Below are 26,816 nucleotides of genomic sequence, written 5' to 3'. Positions count from 1 at the left end.
TTCCATACCTCTCGGAGGTTTTCTAAACGCTAACACTTTGATGCGTTGAATGCTCCCACCTAGGATATCCCATCTCCGATGCCCGACGAATGCCAGTCACGTTAATATTTATTAAGGATGGAAATGTATCAGCTTTATAGAGAGGCAAAAGTGTTTTATTCCCCCTCCTGGGCATTAGCTGTCCTCTGGAAATATAAATTCATCCGAAGGCTGCCTGAGTGCTCCATCATTTGAATATCTCAGCCCGTACCCAGAGGCAACGCTTAGCATTCCAAAGATAGCCTCTTAAGGTCAATAAGAATCAACTGTAAATTTAATTAGTTTCCAAGGCTTTCGCTGAAGTGGAGTGTAATAGAAGCCTGGCCTTTCCTTTGCCTGTTTAATCTAGATCTGGAGGGAGAGTGGGATTGTCAATAATTAACTGATGTAATTTAGGAGAAAGTATTAGAGAGTTAATGAACATGTGAAATAGTGTAATTATCTGGCAGTAGCTGGGAAGTTGTGGGATTCGAGCTGCAGAGGAAGACGACGCCTTGCACAATTAACTTCGGAGGCGGTGGGTGGAGTTTCCGAGGTGACCCCAAAGTGAGGGAGCGATCGGATCCCGAAAATAATGTCAAGAATATATTTTTCCCTCCTTGACCTGATCTGTGCAGATGGTTGCTCTGGATTAACTAAAGGCGAGGGGCTTTAACTGAGTTAGTTAAATCGGGGCTTCGTTGTACAGTGACTCTCGTTTCAGTTTAAACCTGGCTTAGATCAGTTTCGCCTGCAAGCTAACCTTGTCTAAATCAGGGTTAAATTGATCTGAGCATCAGGGGTTTGCACCGGTTGCACTAGCTCACTGCTGGAACTGGTGCAGCCTGTGTGCGTAGAGAAGCCCTTGGACACAAAACTACACACACAATTGGAAAAGGGTCCATGAATGGCATTGATTTCCCCAGGATTGCCTGCTTCGTGCAACAGTCAACTGTCTGCTAGTGACAGAGGGGTGGCAGAGCCAGCGTGTCCCTGCCTCATCACAAGGCCTCTGTAGGGGTGCAGAATGTTTGAGGAACTGGTTCACCCTGGCCCTACCTCCAGCATGCCCCCTACCTGTGGCCCACCCCCATTCTGCCATGCCTTTATGCCCAGGGCTGGTGTCAATGTGGCTCTGAGCAGGAACCAGAGTGGTGGTGGAGATTGTCTGCAGTGGCAGCTGTTTTCTGGGGTCCCTTATCTCTGGCTGATAGCCCCTGAGGGCCATATTGAACCTGACCCTGCTGTCATTCCCACCCGTGCAAAGTGGATGTAAAATGCTTTTAAAAAGCAAATATTTCACTCCCGTCGGTAGCAGCGTTTCACACCTGCTTTGCACAGGTGGCAATAGCTCAGAGCAGGACCTCCAGCACGGACAGGAGCCTTTCTGTTGACTTTAGTGGTGTTTGGGTCCCTGAATCCGGTCGGCCCTTTGGTAGCGATTGGGCCCTCTGTCCCTTGCTACAAACAGCTCAAAGGAAAATGCACTTCTTCTGTGGAGAGAATTTGGGGATGTCGAAATGGTTGGTGTGAAATGTTTTAAACAGTGCAAAATCCATAAACCTTTCCGACCACCCACGTCCAATGTGCTGTAAAAGATGGCAAATTCTGATCTGTTTGCAGTGTGGTGTCTCCAGTGTATTGGTGGAGGGGGTATTTTTATTTGCACTTCACCTGCTGTAAGAAGTTTCTAAAATAAGATTTTTACAGTTCCAGATGGTCAAACCATTCCTACATTTGTGTAGCCAGTTTTAAAGAAATTACTGCTAAAGCAAGATTGCTACCCACCACCTCTGTTTGTTACCAACTCTTATGGGTTTCCTATTGAGTTTGTTTTTAAGGAGCACAGGTTTGGCACATAAAATAAATTTGATCCCTTGAATTCCTGCACTCGGGTCGTATAAATGCCATGCTGTGTTGCAGGGATTTGGAAAAGCGGCATTTCGGTTTAACGTGGTCCCTTCCAAGATCTCAGATGACATAATCGCAAACTTCCTCTGCTCGAAAATAAACATTTTATTGCACGTTAAGCAGAGTGATTAATTTAGCTACGAAGTCTGCGTCTGCTGAGTGATATTTTTGTGTCTGTTAGCAGCACATGGAAAGAATCGTTTTCCTGTACAAAAATATCAGTGACATCCCAGGAAAGCACTGTGGAGAACAGCACAAATTCTTCAACAAGTCAACATGGCACAGCTCTATAAAACAGCATGGCTAATCTTATGACAGATAATTAAACGTATATTGCCTGCTTATCTCGTGGAGCCAAAAATAGCAGCAGGTTTTAGGTGCGCTACTCGGCTCTGTAACAGAGGTGTGGAGCTTCAAAGGCAGTTTGGCTTCCTTCTGAAATCGGAGAGCCTCACTCAACCAACAGGCTCATGCCCAAAGGATCGCTGAATCCAGTGCCGCCAGCAGGCTTCAAAGACCTGTTCCTATTCTCGTTCAAGTCAATGGAAACCCTCCCGTTGGCATCAGGCCCCGGGTTTATACTAGAAATATAAACGTCCTGGGCTAGTCTTGTTCTCGTGGAGATTGGCGTGGCAGAATCTGGCTGTTTTTGCTGGAGTCAGTCTCCAGATAAAAGTGCAATGGAATGAAGGATGCAGCCCTGTGACCCAAAGTCCTCCCTTGAAAGAACCCAGGTCTCACTCGGTTCCATGCAACTCCCTAAATGCACGCAGGAGGGATGAAATTTGGCCCTCGGCAGAGGCCAGTACAAGAAACCCACTGATGAGTGTGTTGCAGGTTCCTCACTGAGCCCAAACTTCAGAGATCTGAGTGTTACAGCGCCAGTTAGGGAGCTCTGGCTCCTTATTTCACGCTGTAGTAGCTTATGCTTTGAGCTCTGGAGATGCCTGGTTTGATTCCTGGGGTGTAGGGCAAGATAACGGCTGACACCTATACCCCACTTAGGTGTGGGTTCCCTCACCTGTGTAGGAACTAGGGCAGCAGGTATGCTTCTAGGGCAGGCTGGAGTTTCACAGGTGCAAAGAGGGAATGCATTCATTGGGCCTCCCTGCCCGCTTTGGTGACTTCAGGGGGAGTTTTGCTTTGAATGAGGGCTGAGCAAAGACCTGGCCCCATTAAGAAGGAACTAGGAGTAAGTGGGGAACATGGGCTGAGCTACCTAAGCAACGTGTAATGAACGCGTGGGGCTAAACTGATCACCAATGCAATCACTGGACTAGAGTCAGTTCTCCCCTGGCCCCAGAGTATGCTGGTGGGGAGACGGGGTGGACGGGAGAGAGGGTGTGCTGTGAAAATGTAGGTGAGTGAGACTCTTATGTCCCGGGTAAGAACCACCATGCTGGATCAGGGAGCTATGTCCCTGTCCCTAACATCCCTGCATGCAGATCACACAGTTGGGTGGAAAGAGTTCCCCCCACCATACGTAGCTAACTCCCTTTGTGATGTAACTGCACGGCACATTCATGAAATCACCCCATGCCCAACTGGCGGTGCCTGGCTTTAAACAGCAGGAAAAGATATGCCTGCGTAACCGTGGACCCTTCTCTGCAAAGAGGCGGCTTTGGTAAATTATAATCAGAGCTGCAGGCTTCTATTCAGTGTAATCTCCTTAGGAAGCTCACGCATAGCTGCAAAGTGGCACCCAAGGCTTAGATCCGAGACACAGTGGCAGCGGGATGGCCGAGGGTGAGCGAGAGCAGTAACCCTGTAACCAACGCCTTTCCGCACCAACGCATGCTGCTGCACGTAGATCTTTGTAAATTAAGTCTAATCCCTGGTGCAAAGTCAAATATTCCCCAGACAAGGATACAAACGCAGGGTTAATTGGGGGGTGGGGGAAGTATTAAAAAGGCCTGGGAAGCAACCCTATCTCTTCCCGTCCTGCAGCTCCCAGCTTGCCAGCACGCAAAAGAACTGGATAGCTGCGAGCCAGGGTGGACCAGGAGCACATGAGACATTCAGCCCAGCTCTGCTCCCGGCACTACAGACATATGGAAAGTGCGTGCTGCCCTGCCAGTTGCTTCATCGTGTTTGCAAAACCGGGAATAAATAGGTGGCACTGTACATGCTGGTCCAACCAAAAGCCACAGTCCCTCTCACATGGCATTCCAGGGGAATAACCCTGCAAATGCTTTTAATAAAATGTTCTTTCCTGCATTCAAAGCCCCCCCAACCTCCCGTCCTTTTCCCAAGTAGCAGGCTCTGCCGGATGGAGAGCTAGCTTTGAGAAAGCACAGCCTCTTGTAAGTGGGAGGGCTCCCTAGGCCATGGGCTAGCTTCCCAGGCAGATTAAAGGAATTACTTTGGGGATATTGGTGCACGGGGTTTGCTGTGCTCTGCTCTGGGAGGACGTCTCATTCGTCAGTCCTGCCGGCCGCTGGGGGAAAATGTTCCGAATCCCCAAAAGGTCACAGGTTTTAGCACAGATGAATATCTGGTGGAAAATTCATCCCGGAAAGTGAGCTTCTCATCAGTTACATTAACTGGGTAATGGCCTCTTGTTTGATCGGTTCTGGCTGTCCATGGAGGAACCCAGAGGCATGGTTACTGTACAGGGGACCCTGTGACATTAGCAGCATCCCAGTCTGAGAGGGCAAGAAGCTCATTGGTATCTAGTTGTGATTTTCAGCTGGCCTGACCAGTTCAGTGGACCCCAATTTATTAATGTCATAAACTGAACCTGCTGTGTGTCTTGTAAGGTATCATTGGAAAACTAATTATACACTGATCATTGATGTTCTTGTGTGGTGTGTGTATGGTAAAGGCCCAAGGGACCATACATATAGGAAGGAAATGTGGAACTAAACCATTCATTTGCATTGGAGAGGGCTGGAACAACTCAGTTTGCATTTTAGCAAACACCAGCTGGGGAAGAAACCAGCATGGAATTTCCTTCCCCACCAGACTCCAGGTCTCCTTCCTCACAGCTTGAATGAGCTCTATTTCGATGGGTCACCTTCAGAGGAATCCATTTCAGAGGTTCACTGGACTATAAAAGAAAGGGACAAAAAATCCTATGTTATCTTTCATCTTCTGTGGAAGGTCCTGACTGAGAAAGCGTCAGCCAGGCTGGGCAAAGGCTGGTTGGTGAGAGAAACCATCTTAAACAAAGGCTCTTCCTTTCCAGATGAAGTTGCAGACCGTGAGAGGCGTATTTTTCACTTTTAGTGGCTTGTAACCATTTCTACCTTTATTTCTTTCACTTAGCATCACTTAACCTGTCCATCCTATTGGTCAACAGTCAACTTAACCTGTTCATGATCTGGCCACCAGATCAACCCTACTTCATCCTATTGGTTGGCCTGTTCCCTGCTGTTAATAAACTTGTTTCGTATTAACCTAAACCAACCCAGTGCTGCGTTTGAATTGAAGTGACAGTTAACTCCAGTTAAAGTGGCAAACTGCTGGGTATTGACTATTTAAAGCATAGTTTCTCAACCTGTGGTACAGGGGTACGCGGGACACAGGCAGGGGGTACCCGGGAAAAAACAGAGTGAAGGGGAGGTGAACGGCAGCTGCCGACTTCTGGGGAAGCCGGGCGGCAGCAGCCCGCTTCCCACCCGGTCCCAGCTCCCAGATGGGAGCCCGGTGGCAACCTCCTGCATCCCATGAGCTGGGCTCGTAGCTGGGTGGCAGCCACCCGTGCCCTGGCTCCGAGCTGAGGGACAGGCTCCAGCACCCCGGCTTGAAGATGGGCATCAGCCGCCTGCCCACATCCCTGGCTCCTAGCAGGCGCGGAAGCCGCCTCTGCCCCAGCTCGGATTGAGTGGCAGTCGACCACCTCCTGGGCTGGTAGCCAGGTGGCAGCTGCCTGCAACTTGCCCAGGGGGCAGCCCCCCTCCCTGGCTCAAAGCCCGGTGCCCAGAAAACTTGTCAATTTCACTGCTCTATGACAGCCCCAGATTTTACCAGTTACCCTCTTTTCCTGTCTGTGTCTCTCACCTTCCTTCCTTGTCTCTCTCTCACCCCTTCCTCCTCTCAAATCTATGGCAAAAAATTTGGCGCAGCGCTTTATATTCCCCAGCATCGGCATGCCGCTCAAAGCCTCCTAGCTTTGGCCAACATCACCTCTAGCCCAGGGACATACTTGAGTTGTGCACCCCTGGTGTAAAGGTGGTACCCTTACCCACATGAGATCTGACATCTGTCCTATCACAGCCTTATATACTCAGCCCTTCTTCCAACATATGGCTCACATTAGTCTGTAAATAGAAAATCCTGTGGAGAATGGAGTGTTGGGTACTTATTAACATTTTCAGAAGTTAGGGGGTACTTGCTTCTTAAAAGGTTGAGAAGCACTGCCTTAAAGGAGCAAACAAACCTCACCAGTCCCCTGAAAGGTTCAGGAAATGGCTGGACATTGCAGAGCTCAGGGTTTTGGGAAAATTCAGGACTGAGGGAGTGTTGGGGTCACTTGGCTAATGGTAACCAAGATTGGCAGCTGGGGGGTGGCAAGCAGGCTGCTGGAATCAGAGCGCCGACCCCGAGCTGCTTAACACACAGGCCCTCAGTGCATGCTTGTCCGGTGCCCAGGGTTACAGCATAGGCAGTGACACAACCCCTCCCTGGGTCTGGATTGCACCCCCAGGACGTGACAACCCTGGGTCATTCTTTAGTGCTACCCCGCTGCCCCTTGGCACTTTCTGGGATGCATTTTCGGACCCATAATAATCTGCGTTAGGTCAGTGCAGGGCTGTGGCCCCATCTCCTCCTCAGTCATCCCCTATCCTTTGAACCCCCCCGTCGGACTCTGCACTCCTCTGGAATGGGGCTATCCGATTTGTTTTCCAGCTTTCCACACAGTGCCTGCAACTCTTGGACACCCGCTTGTTCCCCAGCAGATCACTGAGTCTGACAATATCCCATTCCCTAGTCGGCAGTCACACATTGACACCCGTCCTCTCGCATGGTTCCTGGGCTGTGTGGATTCTCCAGTTAGCAGGAGGTGCTGAGTTTGCCCAGTGCAATGTGGGAATTTTCCTCAAGCTGCGCTTCCTCTTTCACCCCTTGGATTGAGTTAGGGAGAGATACTAGTTAAATACAAGGAGTGAAGTCCTGTCTCAATTACACTGGTGTCAATCTCAACAGCTTGTCGGGCTGACCAGTATTGTCTCATTGTTCCCTGTCTGTCTGTCTCCATCTGTTGTCTCTTGTCTAATGCTTAGATTGTAAACTCTTTGAAGCAGGGACTATCTTTTTGATCTGTGTCTGTACAGCTCCTAGCACACTGGGACTGGGGTTCCTAGGCTCTATGGTAATACAAACAATAAGTAATACTGACAGTCATTGTTCTGAATTGTTCTCCCAGTCCAACTGGAAGCCTGTGGCAGTGATGAATAATTTTGATTATTTGGCCATCTTTGGGTTTGGTAGAGGCGGACAAATATGCATCCCGCCAGACTGAGCGTGCCGGCTTTGCAGTCTAAGAAACCTCTGTCTGCAGGAAGAAACCCCCCTTGTGCTGCACTTGCGGGTGGCAGGAATAGCTAAGAAACCGTAGCAGTTACACTTCTGGAAATCTGGCTTTTAACAGCCTTTTTCCTTTGTTCCAACCTAACTGAATGCAATGCTGCTTAATATATGTAGGTAGGAAAATCCTGATATTGCATTTAGAAAGGCCAATGCAGGCGGCCCCGTGGGGACTTGCCCAGGTTTTGGCACCAGCCCTTTCTGCAAAGCTCCAGGTGGGAGATACTTTTAACTCAGCCGTTCTGCTCTTGCCTCCCTTCCTTGGCTGCTAAAAATAGACGGGCAGTGTCCGCAGGGCAAAGAACGACTGGCTAAGGCAAGGTGGCTCAGCCAGGGATGTATACACCCAGTTGGCTGCTGCACTGGTTCTGAAGCTGTCAAAGGTCGGGAGGAAAGCCCCAGTACAAGAGACCCAGGAAGGGGAAAGGTTGCCAAGCCATGGGATCAATTTGTTTTCCTGTAAAGCTCAGATTCACATACCAGGCTCCCCATTTCTGATTGCTGGGGCTCATTCTACCACACGCCTGTCCGAGCTCTGAAGGCTTCAGTGGTTTAATTCACTGGGCTGGATTGTCACCCTGTATTCCTGTTGGTGGGAAGCTGCTCCCCTTGGAACGAGTGGATGCCTCATGTGAATAACTGCTCGCCGACGGGGGATGGAGGGCTCGCAACCAATCTGGCCCTGAGACAGGAGCGGGCTTTAGAGGGGATTGGAAGTCTCTGGCTGCTTCTCAGTCAACCTGTCGGGGTTTCCCCTTCGTGCTTTCCCTGCTGCTAGGTGTCGTCCTGAAGTAACCGCCAATTACGGCTCGTCTAGGCATGCCAGAGAGCTCTGGGTGAGTGCTGAGTTTGGTGACTGCACTGTGTTTCTGTGTGCGTTGGAAGGGGAAGAGATTCTGTGGTGAGGACTCTTCTGGCGCAGCAGTTAGTGTGAGCTTTGGGTCTAGGTGTGTTAAAGGTGGCTGCTTCAACCGGCCAGTTCCTTGTTTCTCCACGTTTGCATTGTGCGGTTTTGCATTTAAGCAGCCCTCCCGATGAATCAACCATTTTGGTTGGTGGAAACCATCCCCAGCTGCCCTTCTCAGTGGGGTGGGAATGAAAAACTGAACTAACAAGACACATGCCCATCACCACACTGATGGCTCTGCTTCTGTATGTTGTGTTGTTCCTCTTCCACCTTTCATCTCTTATTTAGATTGCAAGCTTTTGTCGGTCAGGGCCTGTCTCTTCGTACGGCGTGTAGCCCTTTTGGGTTGCTACTGCAAATGCTAAAATGGGTTGCTAAAAATGACCTGGATATGCTTTGACTCGAGTTCTCCATGATCCGTGACTGCATAGGCTGCATCTTAACTTTACAGAAGTCTAACATTAGTCTGGACTTGTTAGTTTCAGGTGTCCCTGCAGTTGCTGAGTATAAGAAGGAACAAAGCTTTCAGTTAGGAAACTCATCAAAGAGAAGCTTAATAAGCAACTGGTTTAGAAAAAATTCCCCAGGCTAGGGCATGCGGCTGAGCTTGTTCTCAGTCACACTCACACAGTGTAAAAATTGCTGCCATAAACTGAATTAAAGAAGCAGAAAGGCGCACTTCTGGTGGTGCAGGGTAGGTCTAATCTTTTCCAAATACTTCTTTCCAGAGACGTACAACTATGGTCCTGACCACTTATAATCAGTGAAGATTAATGACAATTTCAGCATGAGGAATTCGGGAGGAAGGATGTTCCCATGGTTAGAGAGCTCGTTTGGGACTTGGAAGACAGATTCAGGTTCAATTCCCTGCTCTTTCACAAACTTCTTGTGTGGCCTTGGGAAAATCACTTACCTTCTCTGTACCTCAGTTCCCCGTCTGTACAATGGGAACAAAAGCATTGGCTTTCCTTACAGGGGTCTTGTGGGGATAAATACATTAAACATGGAGATGTGCTCAGATACTATGGTAATGGGGAGCATAGAAGTACCCAAGATACCTAGTTGCACCCTAGCCAAATTGCAACTTCATCTATCTATCTTTGCACCTGCAGTGTTTGTTTTCTTACTGTTTTGTAAATTAATTGCACAACTTTTAGCCCCAACATCGACAAAAATGTGTCCTAGAAAGTGCATTATTCGGCATACCTTAGACACCATTCTCCCCCTCAAAAAAGTTTATCTCATCGGGAAGCAGAAACAATACCCTGTGACTTTAGGGGACCAACCGCATACCACGAACAGCAAATAGCGAAGTGAACGTCGCCATAGCCTGAAATTTGTTTGCATAAGAGCTGTGGCGTGAATACTTGTCAATAACAAATACTTCCTTAGAATGCAGGATCATGATATCTTTGCAATGAGTAATAATGGTACATTTCCTACAGTGGTTACAAAATAGGACCCTTTCTCTTTGAATATCAGTTGCTGTTGGACATAATATAAACATTGTTACTTTTTTTTCCCCCCTAGAGGCATCTCAGAGCCAAAACGTTGTGCTTGCTTATGGAAATAAGCAGGGTAGAAAAGAAATTCCAAAGTGAACTTTTCCCAATTTTGCTAATGCATCAGGAAACCCCAGTGTGAGAGATGGTTTTTAAAAATATTGCATTTGGCTGTAAAAGTGCCCACTTATTTCTCTACTGGCTAATGCATTATTAAAATTGGGCCCACGAAGGGGCAGCCACGCCTTATGGCAATTTTCAAAGCCAAAGGGTCAGCATATTTTTTAAATTTAAACAAAATGATCTGATCATAGACATTAAAAAATCTGTTTTGAAGCTCAGTGCTGAATGAGCTAATGGTAGGGGGGGTGTATGCTTAGCCAGCTCGCAGGCCAGAGATGAGTTTTCATCAGAGTCATCTGCATTAGTGCTAATGTAATGTTACTGTTCAGAAACTACGTGGCCTAGTGGTTAGATCAAAGTGTTGGGCGGCAGGGGGAAGCACTGAATTTCTCTGGGGTCTGGGGTAAGTCACTTAATCTCCTTGTGGCGTGGTCTGCTGAGCTGTAAGAGTAAAGCGGATCACTACTGCCCATGTCCCCACACACAGGGTTTCAATTCCTGTTCATGCCTGTTTCCCAATCTGCAGGCAGACAAGGAGCCAAATGGGTAGTCAGGAATTGGGATCCATGTTCACTGTAGATCAGAGAGGAAACATCCCCCCTAGTTCTGGAGCAGGCTGAGCATCAGGTAGCGTCGCTTTCTACATGTGGTTAATACGGACAATACTTTGCACGTCTATAATGTTTTTCATTGGAAGAATTCAAAGTGCTTTAAAAGCCCTAATTAATCCAGCTCCGTAGCCCTTCACCATTTCACAGACGGGGACTCTGAAGTGTAGAACGGGTAAGTGATTTACCTGTGAGGCCGGGACTAGAACCCAAGCCTCCTGAAGCCGAGTCCCCCAGCTCTAAGTAGCAGACAGAACTAGAGTTCTCCCCGCATAGTCTAAATATCACAGCTATTCTCTCCCTGTTGATAGGTACAGCATGCTGCATAGAAAGCTAGACAGGAGCTGCCATTTATGCCTCAGCAGAGAAGTGTGTGTGTGTTTCCCTTGGATTCTAAAATACATGCCCTCCACCCTCTGTGCAAACTATTTTATGCCAGACAAATAGATTCCCCTCAATTACCAACATCCATAACAAATCCTCCCAACCCGTCAGACTAACAACTTGCGCTTCCCTTTAACCCACATGCAGCCTCCTTCACAGAAACCTGGCAAAACACACGAACCTTGCCAAAAAAAACGGGGGGAGGGGGAAAAGTGAGTTTCCTTAGAGGCAGTGTGATCTAGGATCCAGAGCACTGGACTCGCACCCAGGTGACTTGGGTTCTATTCCCAGTTCTGCCATTGGGTGAGCATGGGCAAGTCCCATTCGTTACCATTTCCCATCTGTAAAATGATGCTGACGTCCTGTATGAAGTGCTTGTGAAAAGAGCTAGATGTGAGTGTGTGTGGACTTCAATTCAAAAGGACCCAGCTGGGGCATTTTAAAAAGTTTTTAGCAAATACCTGGAAGCCCAAAATCAATTCCCTTACTAAGGTCTGCCTTCCCTGTGGCTGTGCCCGTTTGTTATTACAGAGCAGCTCTTGAGTGCTGGGGTTGCAGTCAGCGAGGAAAACATGGAAGCACAGCTTCTAGAAAGGAGCATGGTTATATCAAGTGCCACATGGGATTTTGCAAAAAGAAGAAGAATGCAGAGCTATGTTGAGATTCCCTGACCTAGCCTTATTATTATTGCAGTAAATTCCTAGAGGCCAGGTCCCGTTATGATGGCAACCATATTTTGGCCAACATCAGATATTGAACCAGGGACTTCCAGAACTAGAAGAACGGCCTCTACTGCTTAAACTGAAAAACTAGGCTTTGTAGCAGGCTCACATCCTCAAATCCATGAATGCTGCCAGTGGGCTACATGCTTCCTGGGGACACAGGACACCTCAAAGCAAATTGAATCCCCAATAGGCCCCCAGTTATGTGACCGCCACCAACTTTGCTGACACACTTGGGGTGGAACCCATGGCTCTCCATACCAAAGGCATGAGCTAGTGAGGACGGTTTGAGCACTGTGTTGAATTACAGGTGAGTAAAGATACACATGTGCCTAAGCGTTTCCCAGCTGGAGCCCTTGGGTTGGGGGCGCCGCAGGCCAGGAAACACGTCAATCTGTGCTTACAAAGTGCTAGGTGATACAGGTGGGTGAAATTTTCTGGCTGAACCCCTTTTTCAACAAGAAACACAAATTTAGCAACACCAAAAGGTTTTGCAAATTTGGGTTGATTTTGTTGAACTTTTTCAGTCGGGGGAAAAAAAAAGACCCTTAAAATTCTGAAAAAATTGAAATGTTTATTTTGACATTTTCAAAACGAAATGATTCAGGTTTTTGGTTCAAAATGACTTTTTCTTTCCAGATTTCCACTAAGGTTATTAAGACCCCCCCCAAGAAAAGGTTTAAAAATGGATACAACCAAAATGAAACATTTTCGATGTTGTCAAAACAAAACATGGCATTTGACCCCCAAACAGTCATTTTGGGGAGATTTTCCAGCAATGACAGCCAATCAAAAAAGCCATTATTTGCTCATCTCGACTGTGTCCATCACATTCGTGGTCCTATATAAAGTGAGCAAGGACCAGGGGAACTCGCCTACAAATAGCAGCTGCTTCCATTTCACCGTAACTTGCTGAGTGTGTCTCCAGAGCACCAAACATCAATGTCGCATACATTGTATTTAGCAAACGTAACTGGGTGCTGGATCAGAATCAAACGGTGGCCATAAAGTCATTATAGATATTTGTATTACTCCTTGGAAGCCATAACCCATGATTAACAAATCCCCTTGGGCTTGTGCTACCATTATCACTTCTGTTTCCTGGCTCCAGCCCACTGAAGCAGCAGATCCAACAGGTTTTAGAAGCTGGTTGCAATGTCCTTTCCTTCTGGCTCGAGCAGAAAGGTTCAGGTTAAGCAATTTTCCCCAGCGAAAGCAAATCCAGTCTCACTGGAAATTCCCTGTGCTACAGGAAGTGCGTGTAATGGGAGTCATGGAATGTTTGTCTGACTTCAAACAAGGGAGGAATTTAAGGAGGAACTCTCATTTCACAGGGTGGCTCAAAGGATCTGTTGTAAGCAAGGTACTGAGAGGCAGTGTGGTCCCCTGGATCGGGCACTGGACTAGGAATTGGTAGATCGGGGTTTGATCTCAACTCTGCCACTGACTTGCTGTGTAACTTTGGGCAAGTCTCTTCACCTCGCTGAGCCCGTGTCCGTTCCCACCGTCTGTATTTCTGCAGACGGTACGCTCTGCAGGACTGTCTCTTATTAGGTGTTTGTTCAGCGTCTAGCACAAGGGGGCGCTGCACTTGGCCGGGGCAAACAGGTGAGAGTGATTTCTCCATCTGGCATTTTAATGTTTGGAATCCACTATTCCAGTTGCGCGATTGGTCAGGCCACTCACGTGGTCCGGCTCCTCTTCCTTTATGAAATGATTGAGAGCGATGGACATCGTGGCAAGGGGTCAGTGTGTACCAAATCTAAACTCCCTGGGCCTGAGTCGCCACTCCCTTAGGGCCTAACCAAAACCTAATGAGCGGCCAGTCTTCCATTGACTACAGCAGGCTTGGATCGGGCCCTTCTACTGGTGTAAATCAGGAGTAACTCTACTGAAGTTAGTAGTTATGCTGGGGTAAATCAGAGGAGAATCAGACCCTCAGGTCTTTGCAAGATGGGTTGTGTCCACATTGACACTATCAGGGGAAGAAGAAGGGTGTAAATAATTGGCCAAGTTGTGTATCGTAATGGGGAGGTCTGTCTTGGGAACATCCCTCTGATGGCCCTTCTTTCTGTGCGATGTTTTAATTGTAGCTATGCAGGATCTTTGTGTCTCATGTTCTGTTCACACAGATGATACAGTGATGTGCCTTGGTAATTTCTCTGGTAATTAATGACTCATTATAAATGAATCAGGGCGTTCATCACTGCATTGAAATCTATGAAGTACTGATTGCTAAAATGCTTTCTGCTTTTTTCCCCTTAGACATTTTGTTTCCTCTGGCTAGATCCTTACGGTGTGTCTACACTGCACAATAAGCCCTGGTCTGTGGGAACTGGGCTTGTGGACTTGGGGTTTCCGAGCCTGTCCTTGAACATCTAGGTTACACTGGAAACTTGGGTTCACAGTTGCTGGACTGGGTTCTCAGAGCCTTGCTAACACATCCCTCCTGCACTATGCAGACCTTCTGATGGGTCAGTGGCTTGACCTGCATCCACACTGACACTGCAAAATGACAGGGCTAAGACCAGAGTCACAGCAAGACTTGGCCTCTGACCTAACCCCTAACAGCATCTTAGGATCTGGGTCCTGAGTGCTTGCTGACCCGAGCCAGACTGATTTGTGTGTGGACAGAAGGGGGCTGGGGCTCAAAGCTGAATCACTGCCTGGGTTTAGTGTGCAGTGTAGACATACACTACAAGGCCCTTCTTCTAACTGGAAGTCAGATCCTTCTCTCCTGCTAAAGTGTAAGGGAAAACTGCCACTGACTTCAATGGAGGCAGGATTGTGCCATTTACAGTCACACGTCTTTGGATAATCCAGGCGCAGAGCATTAGACTGATGCGCAGGTTAAATAATACCAAAAAAGACTGTCAATCATGCAATGATGTGATGGTGCAGGCGTGAGAAATTGACCTGGATTTTATATATATATAAATACACGTTTAGAAAAGTGAGACTGATTATTCTGATTTCATCTTCTGAGTTGACTGAAATGCAGGAAGTCAGCAAAAGGCCTAAATACTGAAATGTAGATTAGTGCCTGAGTTTTAGCTGAGCCTTAACCCAACCTCCAGTTTGTAGGCCCAAGACCGAGGGTGTGTAACTGTCTCATTTCTAGATGCAATCTGGAAGTTATTCTTGAGCGCAGTCAGTTGCATCTGCAGTTTTGTGCCTACATTTATCTGAAGATGCAAAATTGGGCCCACAATTTTGGAAGTTATTTCTGAAAATCCGGACCTTAAAATTCTGCCAGGGCATTTGTGTTTATTCAATTAAATATGTGATTTTCAGAAAACTGAGTGTCCGTTTAATCTCGAAAAGTCAAGGAATTCAGCATGAAAGCTGAAACAGCTCTAACAGCTCAGCCCTGTAGCGTATGTATTACAATCAATTTTTCATTAAATGATCTCACAATACATCATATGCTATCTATGTGTACCTCGTGCTACTAAACTTCTGTGTGTACCATAGAGGAAATATTTCTCCATACAGATCTGTAATACACAGCCAATTTACCTAATCTCATCGGAGGTGGAGCATTCAAATACAATACAGACTTGGCAGAATTCAATTTTTTTAATAGTTTTGATGGATATATCAATGTTTATTTTAAGCATTTCTTATTTTTATCTAAATTGATCAAATTTAATTTTCACGGTTGTGAGAAGCTGGAGGGGTCAACAGCAGGGGAGTTAGACAATTATTTAATGATAGTAGACACCGAGATTCAAAAAGCTTTATAACCAATGTTAACATCACATGTCAAGATACACAAAGTAAATATCCTTAAATCAAACTCTAATTGAATGTTCTCAAGAAGCATTTTTCTTAGTTTGCTTATGTGTAAATTTTGATTATTATTGATGGAAATATTTTTCTGTCGGTTTTTGTGCATTCGGTGAAATCGACATTCACTGTTAAAAATCTAACCCTTCCCAGCCTAAATATAAAAGGATCTTGCAGAGTAATTGGCCGCAGCCCTGACACAAACAGCAACTCCTCAAAATAAGAGACGGGGAAGAGAACAATTGCTGAACGCAGCTAGGAGCTGCGCTTCTTACACACACTGCTCACAGACCCACTTCAGTGGCCAATCATTTCAGATGAGCTCTCTGCCTAGTAAAGCTGCAGATGGAGCAGTTGGCGTCAGATTTTTTCAAAAAACAATACATTCTGATTACTCGAGCATTCTCATTCCATAGCATCTTTCCTTTATTTGATTGCCCACTTTGTGATCTTTCCGGTTTGAGCGGCGAAGACATTTTTGAGGATGTCTTATATAATAGCTGTTGGCAAAGGCTCCCTTTCGGATACTGGCTGCTAGTGCACGATAGACGTTGAATCAGTCTCTTTATTTCCATGTTGTTTTTTAAACTGTTTAGAAGATTTCATTCACTTTAAGGTACTTTGAATTTGGGGAGTAGACAACACAAAACCCACCACCTCTAATAACGCTATTGGGCAGGGCCAGCGGTAGAGCTGATTGAAAGTCGGAATGTCCAGACCATGGAAATTCCAATATTTCGATACCTAGTTTTGTCCTGAATCTGGGCGAAAAGTTGAAATAGTGACACTTTTCGTGGAGCAGAAAGTTCCAGTAAAATTCCATTCGGAAAAGTTTCAGTTTATTGGTTTATGAAATGTTGATATTAATCTCCCTGACCCTCAGCCACTGTGGTGCATCATGGGAGACTTAAGAGGTGCTGCGGTAGCTCAGCCACAGGGAGACACCGCTGTGCATCATGGGAAGTGTAGTCTGGATGGGGAACTTGCTTGATAGAGGAGAATGGGAGCAGGAGGGCCGTGGAACTACAGTTCTTATGAGCCCCTCAGAGATGAACATTGATCCGGAACAAAACGTTTCGTTTTGTTTCACATGAGAGAAAATTCTTGGCAAATTGATCTTTTCCCCCTGGATAATTTAGATTTCAGCAAAACTCCATTTTCTGACAGAAATGTTTTCAACCAGCCTTCTTCAGTAAAGAGGCCAGGAACTGAATGGGCCCTAGAGACCGAACTCCTTTCTCCCTCCTAAAAAGGCTGCCTCCAGAGCAGGGTTAAGGGTCTAAGGCAGCAGTTCCCAAATTCTGGTTGTGACCCCCCGTTAGGATTACCACCTGACTGGTATTTAACCAGCCTGGCCAGTTTTTTTATGCATTTGCCAGTTGCCTGAAAAATAATTTAATCTGCTGGGCTTTTTTGACATGGGTCTAAAATGTGCATTGTTATCACAGTACAGTGGGATAATTAATTTTGAAAGATTCTGTGTCCAGCTAAAAATGCTGCAGTGTTCCCACTTCCGCAGTTTAAGTAAGAAAATGATGTTATCAGTCTTATCTATGTGTGTTCTCTCGCTGGATGCTGTAAGTGGCTATTGAATGTAGGGGCGAGCCGCAGAGTTGCCTTGTGGTTGGGGGTTGGCATTGCAGTGGACTTGCCCTGTGGGGTGGGGGTGGGTACCATTTTGTTTTGCATTTCAAAGGTGGTAACCCTATCCCAAGTGGGGTCGCGCCATCACTGGATGGGGTTGTGGCTATCCCGATTGTGTGGCATCTTCCATGCAGCGTGAGCTCGCAGATATGATACATGTGAGGTCGCGCGGCGCGGAGGATGGCACTTTGTAGAGACTGACCTCACACATGTGGTGTGGTGGTGTCACGGCTGGGAAAAGCTTGGGAACCGCTAGGCCAAGGGTCTCTTTCCCCTCTCACTTTCACCTGCATCACTCCATTGACTTCATTGGCGTCTCTCCCAATTGCTGTCTGTCAAAGTGAGAGGAGGATCACACTCACGGGTTGGAGCGAGCTTGCTGTGCTGATGCCTGAGCTGTGCCGGTTCTGTGGATGCAGCCCACTGACTTCAGGCTCCAGGCCTGTTAAATTAGCATCTGTCGTCAGCATGGAATTCATTCTAAAAAAAAAAATGCACATCAGTGGCAGAGGCAGGAATTGAACCCAGGTTTCCTGAGTCCCAGGCCAGTTTGGTTTATGCTCTGAGCCAGGTTTTATATCCCTTCCAAAAGTCTGCTTTGTTTTAATCCTGACAGTTGTAACTCCTAATTGTGCCATTACGACATGTAGCTGGGTGTTAGAACAACAAAACGTTTCCTCTCTCCCACCCGAATCTGCATGCTGCCCTAAAAATAGGAACAAGACCAGATTTTCAGCTGTGTAAATTGGGATAGCTCCTACACCAGTTCATACCAGCTGAGGAGTTAACCCGTGATGTTCATCATCATTGATAAGCTTCAGTTCCCACACAGCACATTTCAGTGAGACGAAAGGATGTGCTAAAGACACGTTTTACTTTTTAAAAAATTGCTTGAATCTTAGGTTGTCAAAAAATCATCTTGGAGTGTTCATTGGACGAGTCCAATGAGACGCTGAGTATTCCACGCGCTTTCCTGGAGGAAGCGTTGTTCAATGGAGCGGACGGCAGGAGAATCAGCAAAGGAGTGTGCAGGACTCCGTCTGATGTTTTGTTTGCATTTTTGCTCACACCTCGTGTATGTGAAATTGCGAACTGAACGGTTTTTAATAGAAGGAGTTAACTGTGCTGTTGGCAATCTCCACTGCATCCCAGGCTGGCCTCTTATGGCTGTTGATTAAACAGTAACATTGCCATGAATTCTCTGTCCCTCACTGCGATGGGAACTCCAGTCATGAAAATGCAAGACCGAAAAAAAGCCTTTACGATTGCAACATGCAGCTCAGTAAATGAAGAGTAAAAAGCCATTGAACTCCCTATAAATATTTATTGGCACAGCAATAAGAGAAGTTTGCTTTTGTGTTAAAGTCTTGAGACTGGATTTGTTGCGTGTGTGTGTGTGTGTGTGTGTGTGTGTGTGTGTGTGTGAGAGAGAGAGAGAGAGAGAGAGAGAGAGAAACTGCCTCCACTAAGAGAGAAAGTGGACTGAAATTGTTTTGTAGCAGTTGGATTGTGATAGGGCAGGTTTAAGTGAGAGATTTTACCTTAGTCACTTCCTTAGTAAAGTGAATTTGATTGGGCAGATGACAGTGAGTAGCAAACTTGGGCCGGATTCTTCTTTCTCTGACACCAATGATTTCAATAGACTTTCATAGTTCTTGCACACCAATGGCCTCAGAACGCCTGCGGCAGGCTCCCCGGGTCCCCCACTGACTTCAAGAGGAGTTCCTCAGGTCCTGCAGGGAGAGAATCAGGCCCTGGAAGCACAAAGGGGGGACCTGCCTCGGGTCTAAAGAGGAGAGCTCCCTTTTTACGACAGCAGCCCCTTCTGTATCAGAGATCAAGCAGTGGCATCTGAAATCACCTCACTTCCCCTGACCCCTCGGGGTTCTAGTACAACCCAACAGAGTTGAATTTGTCCAAACTGGGCTAACCGGTGTGGGGCAGACTGAGATTTCCCATCTCCCTGTGCAGCCTAGAGCATATCCTAGAATCTCAGGGTTGGAAGGGACCTCAGAGGTCATCTAGTGACCCAATCCCCTGCTCAAAGCAGGACCAACCCCAACTAAATCATCCCAGCCAGGGCTTTGTCAAGCTGAGCCTAGAAAACCTCTAGGGATGGAGATTCCACCCCCTCCCTAGGTAACCCAGCCCAGTGCTTCACCACCCTCCTAGGGAAAAGTTTTTCCTAATATCCAACCTAGACCTCCCCCACTGCAACTTGAGACCATTGCTCCTGGTTCTGTCATCTGCCATCACTGAGAACAGCCTAGCCCCATCCTCCCCTGGAACCCTCCTTCAGGTAGTTACAGGCTGCTATCAAATCCCCCCTCATTCTTTTCTTCTGCAGACTAAACAAGCCTAGTTCCCTCAGCCTCTTCTCATAACTCATGTGCTCCGGCCCCCTAATCATTTTCACTGCCCTCCCCTGGACTCTTTCCAATTTGTCCACATCCTTCCTGTAGTGGGGGGCCCAAAACTGGACACAATACTCCAAATGAAGCCTCACCAGTGCCGAATAGAGAGGAATAATCACTTCCCTCAATCTGCTGGCAATGCTCCTACTAACACAGCCCAATCTGCCTACCCCATACGGCTACCCCAGCTGATAACTCCCCATCAGTGAAGAGTTAGTGCCGTAATGCTTCTCGCTCTTCGACGTTGCAATAGAGACCGGTCTGCTAAAAGACTTTCCTGTACAGTAAGTCCTTCCAGACCGTCCCCCCAACTCCTCCCCTCTCACTTTCAACCCTCATTATTTTCAAGCAGCTCTGATGGTCCTTGGAGCAGCACCCAGTAACTCGTGTAGTGTAGACCATCATCCGCCTGCTACGGTCTTTATATGGACAGACTGATTAATTCTCCCCCCCTGAGTTCCAGGCAGCATGGGCCCACTCTGCGTGTCTGATACTCACACGGCACCAAACTGAACTCAACAGCCCAGGAAGTGGGCAGCTCCCTTTGCTTCAGATGAGGAGCAAGTTTTATGGGGGAAGCAGTGGGATAGGGGAGTCGGTCTGAAATCAATCGCTGACACGGCTGGCGTTTTCTCTTCAAGAATCATGGGCCAAATTCATGTGTACTCAATGTACTCAATGAGGTGTTCTCAATGGGGCCATGCCCCGTGGCAGTGTGCCCCTCTGAGCTCTTAGAGACAACCATTTCCATCCAGAAATTCACACTGTGGAAAGTTCCTTCCATGTTTCTTTTAAGGAAACCCAGCATTTTTCTAAGCCGCTCTGAATGTTTAGTTTCTGATCTTCCTTTAATAAAAGTGGATGCTGGCTTTTTTTGACAGCTCTTCTGAGGTCAGCCCTGTATGATAAATAGTGTAACAATCCATGGGTCCTCTGGTGTGGATTTTAAAGCCAGAGGGGAGCATAATAATTGTTTAATCTGACCTCCCGCATCATACAGGCTGGAGAACCTCACCCTGTAGAGTCTATGTTGAGCCCATAACTTTTGTTGGAGCCATAACAAACCTTTAGAAAGACGGCCCATCTTGGCTGAGAGCCAACAAGTGATGGCAAATCCATCATGTCGCTCGGGTGAGCCCCATGAGTGTGCTGAGCTCCCTCGTGGCTCAGAGCTCCACGGTGACAGAACTCGGCTCCAAAGATAACAGGCCCTTCCCCTTTGAGCTGACGGAGAATCTCTCACCGCTGTCAGCACTGGGGCTGGCTGGAAAGCAGCGAATCTCTTTTGCAAAGAATTCCCAAGTTTTGACATTCACTTTCCTTCTCCTGTGGAGTGAAAGCGAGACCTGTGGAATTTTTCCCACAGGAAAACCAAACCAGCCAAGAGAGTTACCTACCCACCCCAGAACCCCAGTTAAAGTCACTGCTCTGAACGAGGCAGAGTGGGGACTGGGGCCTGGGTCCTCCATATCGCTGGTGAGAGCCTTAACTGCTGGACTATAGACTCTTCAGGCTGTTCGGTTTGGAATCGATGGCCTTTTTCAGTAGGAAAAAGTGTCATTGACAATTTTTCAACCAGTTCTAATTAGTACTGTTGGGTTTCTGATACAAAGCTGAATGGTTCTGGGGGTTGACAGCTCAATATTATCAGCTTGTTCTTGCACTGGTGCCTACCACTAGAGATGTTAATGAGTCAAAGCTGGACAGATCCACTTACATCATTGCCCTTCTGCTTTCCTTTCCACAGGAACCTGATGCCGCGGACTCTAGAGGGGCAAATCACGATGGAGAAAACCCCGAGTTACTTTGTGACCAAGGAGGCCCCCAAACGTATTTACAACATGTCCAGGGACACCAAGCTGATCGTGGTGGTGCGGAACCCGGTCACCAGGGCCATCTCGGACTACACGCAGACCCTGTCCAAAAACCCCACCATCCCCAGCTTCCAGGCGCTGGCCTTCAAGAATCTCAGCACTGGGCTGATTGACACCACCTGGAGTGCGGTGCGGATTGGCATCTACGCCAAGCACCTGGACAACTGGCTGCAGTACTTCCCCCTTTCGAAATTCCTCTTCGTCAGTGGGGAAAGACTCGTGAGTGACCCAGCTGGGGAGATGGGACGAGTGCAAGATTTCTTGGGTCTCAAGAAAGTCGTGACGGACAAACACTTCTATTTCAATGAGACCAAGGGCTTCCCCTGCCTGAAGAAGCCGGAAGGCAGCAGCCGGCCCCGCTGCTTGGGGAAGTCCAAAGGGCGGCCTCATCCAAAAATCCATGGGCAGGTGATCCAGCGCCTGCGGGACTTTTACAGACCCTTCAACATGAAGTTCTATCAGATGACTGGGCAGGACTTCGGGTGGGACTGACATCTTGCCAGGCCATTGGCGTTCTAAGCCACCGTGGAGTAAAGGCAACTAGTCCCCTTAGCAGACCTACAGGACCCTTTGCACATTGCGTGCCAAGCCGCCCAGGGACTCTAGCATAGGGGTGTCCAAGGCAAACTTTTGGAAGACTCTTCCCATGTTCTAATTTATATCGGACCTCTTCCTGGAGAGAAATGTACACTTCCTGAGTAGAGAGAAATATTTAAGAAAGAAAAACAAACAAAAAAAATCCCAACCCCAGATCAGATTAAATATTCTGCTTTATAAACGTTGCTAATCTGTATTAACCTGGATGGTTTTCAGATGGTGAGGGTGAGCGTGTGTGTGTGTGTGCATGGATGTGGGCCGTGACACAGACACTAAGATCCACAGCTTCCTACTGCTGCCCTTTCTCTGACCACACTGAGAGCTGCAACATTCACAATCAGCCATCCCGACCCTTCCGCTAGCAAGGGAGAGGACCCCGGACATCCGTGCTGCGTTTAGTTACTGGATGCCTCTCTTTCACAGGGCCACTATAAAGCTAACAACTGCAGCCAGGTTCGAAGCTGCCGTGCAGCAATGTATCTCCATTGAATTCAAAGGAGCTAGGTTGCTTTGCGCCAGCTAAGGATCTGGCCTGGTATATTAAAAACACAAGGGACTTACGATGATAATATGTTAGTAACCTAATCTTGCTCCTCCCGTTGGAGTCAATGGAATTTAGGCCATTGACTATTGGGGCCAGTAGCATGCCCCAAATTAAAAAATAAAAATAAACAACCTTATTTATCAATGACTTTTTACGCTGTTTGTTTTTCCTTTTGTGCTTCACTCAGTTGGGCCAGTGAACTTTGGCCTAGATCCTCAAAGGTATTTAGGCACCTAACTCCCCTCCACATACCTCTGAGGATCTGGGCCTTTTGTATTTCGAATCAGTTTCACTTCCCAGCTTCTGTGCCTACACCCAGCAAGTCTGGTTTTCAGTTTCCCATGCTATCAGAGAAGCATCCTCCTCTTTCTAGAGTCCTTTTTCATTAAAATTTACAAAACATAAAATAAAATGTTACGTTTATGAGAGTTTTGTAAAAGCCCTATTAAAAAAGACTATCGAACTATTGGACCTACGTGATGTTTGATGTCCTTAGAAATGGTTACCTGATTTGATAGTTTCTGCCAGATCTGCAAAAAACAGGACACAGTGCATCTGCAAAAATAATAACTGTCTGTGTGTGATTTATTGTTATTTAAAGGCTTGATTCTGCACCTCAGGAGTCAGTGGGAGTTTTGTTATTTTCTTCAGTGGGGGAGAATTGTGTCCTAAATGCACAGAGTGAAATCTTGGCCCTCTGTGAAGTAAATGGCAAACGTCCCATTCAGTGGGGCCAGGATTTCACCCACATTTCTTTTCCGGTTAACTGTTTGCATTAAAATTTATATTCTGGTACTGTTTCAGGAACATACGATATCAACAAGTCTGGGCAAAAAAGAGTAGAAAAAGCTCCTGTTCTTAATTGTGACAAAAGTTGCAGCTCTACAAAATAGTTATAAAAATTTCCTAGGCCGTATCACCAAATCTGCTGGCTAGCCCGCTTCCCCACAATAATTGATGAGAATAAAAAATTACTGATACTTATTATTTGTCTTGGTGAGCAGTCAAGGAGCATATGACAAGATTGGATAAAACAGCTGTAAACTGGCAAAGTTTGAAATAAAAGGAAATATTAATTCCACTCCTAATAAGCAAATACTTACAAACACAGTCAGCATTAAGTTGGTGCTTACATCTAATTGACCTCAATGGGAGTGAAGCAGGTGCTTAAATGCTTTGTTAAGTCCCTGATTCCACACTCTCTTGGATAGAATGAGACCACTCATGTCCTTAAAATCTTGACACATGTTCCAGTACCTTGCAGGATTGAGGCCCAGGACACTAGTGTTTTATTTTGCTCATTTTCTCTTTCCCATTTTGGAGCTGGTTCTGCATCTCACACGTTGAGATGAGCTTCCTTTCTGAGACTAGGCAGTGACAGTCGTTTGACGATACATCTGGTCAAACAGAGAATCCAGAGAATGGCATGTTTTTACAGATTTAAAATAATCTGAAAGAATACAAACCATTAGTGACGGTAGTTGTGAGCATATTGCAGATCCGGTTAGATTATGTATCACATGCCTTCTTAAATTTGGCATGTAACACAGATGATAAAGTTGGAGACTTCCAAGAGTGAATACAAAAAATCCCCACCTCCCAGACACAACTTTACCCACGAATACATAGCAAAAAAAGTCTGACCCTTAGCCAGTTGCCTGCTAGTCGGTTTCCAGATCTGCAGCCACAAAGGGCAGTCCTAGGAGGCTGGTGGAATGAGTTTAAAGTTTCCTCATAATTAAAGAGGGGTGGAAAAGACTTCATTAACCTTTCATAATCCTATTAGTGACTTGTATTTGTCTCTTGAATTAGCTCATTACATGTTTTTTGGAGGGCTCCCAGGCCTTGCACAGTTTTGTACTACGTGATAGATCCATTGGATCCCATTACAACATAGTTTCAATGCAGGCTATCGTGTATGGCGTGGGGTTGACTTGCTGTTTCCCACCATCACAGCTGCATTGTTAACTGAAAATGTTAAACTCTTTCAGGTAGGCACTGTTTTCCTAGACAAATACAATGTAAGCAAAGGGTCTCTGCCCCTTCCAGGGGGTCCCTTAGTGTTTCACTCATTCTCAGGATTGATTTTGCGTCTGGCATTTTCCATGGGGTGTTTTTAGTTGATTTGCAAGACAAATCTTTAAAGCTTCCCCTATGTCTTTGATTTTTCTACCATAAGAGGCTCCTCTTTGTTCTTCATCCTCTTCAGTGTGGCATTTATTTTGTATGGGTGATGCTGGAAGCTTCTAACGTCGTGACTAACAGCTAGCGCGTTTGTCTGTCTGAGACAGCAGGTTAATCTGTTTACTGCCGAAACAAACAACATGCAAAGTGATGCAAATCAGTGTTAGGACTAAGTTAAACACAAACAACTCAGCTATTTATATATTGAGAGACAGAGGCCTGGTCTATAGTGCTGGCAAAATTCGACGGCAGTCGACTGCGTAGCTTGCATAACTCTGGTCGACTTCTTAACTTCCCTTTAGCACGCCGTCTCCACTGCGCTGTGCGGACAGGAAATGCATGCCCGTCGACGCAGCGCTACACTTTTTTTGGAGGTGGTTTTAATAGATTGACTTCCAGATTGACTGAGCGGGTCTTCACTGCTGTTCAGTCAATCCGGATAGATCGATCTGACGGCGGCAAATTCGCCACCGTCAGTGTGGACATTCCCAGAGAGAGAAACGTGAATGTTTTCTGGTTTTTTGGCATATTGTAGAAATAGACGATTTCTAAGTTGCGTTGTCTTTGCCCTGCTTAAGTTCCAGTCCGTTTCTAAAGCCAACATAGCTGCATTGTACCTGGTTAAGATGCTGCGATAGGTAAAAACCACAAACAAAAGCTCGGCTGAATTAGTTTTGTGTGGTGCTCGAAAGGCCAGATCCACACCTGGTGAAAGTCCGAGCCGCTCCATTGATTTCAGTGGAACGGCGGCAATTTCAGGCCAGCTGAGGATATGGTCCTGGAGAGGCGACTGAACCAGAAAGAGGTTCAGGCTACACATAAATGGCATAGAATCATAGAAGATTAGGGTTGAAAGGGATCTCAGGAGGTCATCTGGAGCATCTTCGCTCATTTCCATTGCCTTTCCTGTGAAGTAATTCTACAGCTTCATATGGTGGTTTTTGTCCAGCTTTGCTCCTGCCCCTTTGAAAATTCATGCTGAAATGAGGCCCGATCCCAGCTGCTGCTGAGTGCTTTTTAACCAGCGGGAGCTAAGGGTGCTCAGCCCTTAACAGCAGGTGCCCAGCGCCTTGTAAAATTGGGCCCCCCCGTAAGTGGTGCAAATCCTGCCGAGGCGAGCAGCCCAAGGAAATCAAAGTGTCCTATCAGCCAACCTGCTGGGGGGTGGATGTCAGAGCCGCCGGAGACTCTTGTCAGTTTCGCTAGCGGCTCCCCATGATGGACTCCACTTTGCTCGTTTAGGTTTTGTTTCCAGCCACGACATTCGACCAAATTATTCTCCACGAAGGGCTTTAAAGTTTCCCAAGTGCCTGTGAAAGCCTGGAAACGCTGATAGTGATCCTATTTCTCAGTTGAGTGGCTACATTCAGCCAGAGCCATATTGATATGCAAAACGTCAAGGGCCCCGGGTCTAAAGATGGTTTCTGTCTGCCTTGTGAAAGGGGTCCATACTTTTTAAAGCCTCGGCCTTTCTAAAGCTGCACAATACCATATAGACTATGCCATTTAAAGCATCCGAAGCAACCCAAAATGTATTGAAAGCTTGCTTTGCAGACTCATTGACTACTCAATAGGTTCTGGCAAATACCGTGCCAGGGCTGACCGCACGGATTAAGACTTTTGAAGTGATACACAAACCCCCTGTTTAAACTAATTGCTGCCCCACGGCTCATGAGGTCAAGTATTTGTATTCATTGCATATTAGAGGAGCCTCTTCTGGGGCTGTCCAGGTGAAGTCTGCACTTCATTAGGCCAGGACAATAAGCTGGAAGTTCCGCGTAGGAAGGGGAAAGGTAACTAAGATGGAAATCTCGTGGCTCGCTCAAAGGAGAACCGTTGAATACAAACAAACTTGTGCCCATCGCAGCAGGGTTTTTCAGTTAAAGAGTTCCAGAACGGAATAGTGGATTTTCAATCCAAAATACGAAATGCGGGGAGGTAGCCGTGGCAAATGCTTCATTAAGGTCTTCGTTGTGCTACCCTAAAATGGCCAGTTCCAGCCAAAGGCAATGTAACGTTAATGACATGTATCAGTTCAGTGTGTACAAGTCTCTGTCACTGTTTTG

General features: G+C 46.7%; 1 protein-coding gene across 1 annotated transcript in view; it reads left to right on the top strand.

Moving 5' to 3' along the window:
- The window catches only part of HS3ST6 (heparan sulfate-glucosamine 3-sulfotransferase 6), a 103,792-nt gene extending 80,196 nt beyond the window's left edge, over nt 1–23,596 (top strand). The window contains exon 2 of the mRNA XM_067534257.1: nt 21,299–23,596. Within this exon, the coding sequence (XP_067390358.1) occupies nt 21,299–21,917 (619 nt within the window). The 3' untranslated portion in view covers nt 21,918–23,596. The remainder of the gene's footprint in view (nt 1–21,298) is intronic.
- The last annotated feature ends 3,220 nt before the right edge of the window (nt 23,597–26,816 follow it).

The sequence above is a fragment of the Emydura macquarii genome, unplaced genomic scaffold (assembly GCF_026122565.2).
Source record: "Emydura macquarii macquarii isolate MOO-44397 ecotype Brisbane River unplaced genomic scaffold, CSIRO-AGI_Emac_v2 contig_3390, whole genome shotgun sequence".
Lineage (NCBI taxonomy): Eukaryota > Metazoa > Chordata > Testudines > Chelidae > Emydura > Emydura macquarii.
Note: the sequence above shows the minus strand (reverse complement) of the source record. Positions and strands in the feature narration are given on the sequence as shown.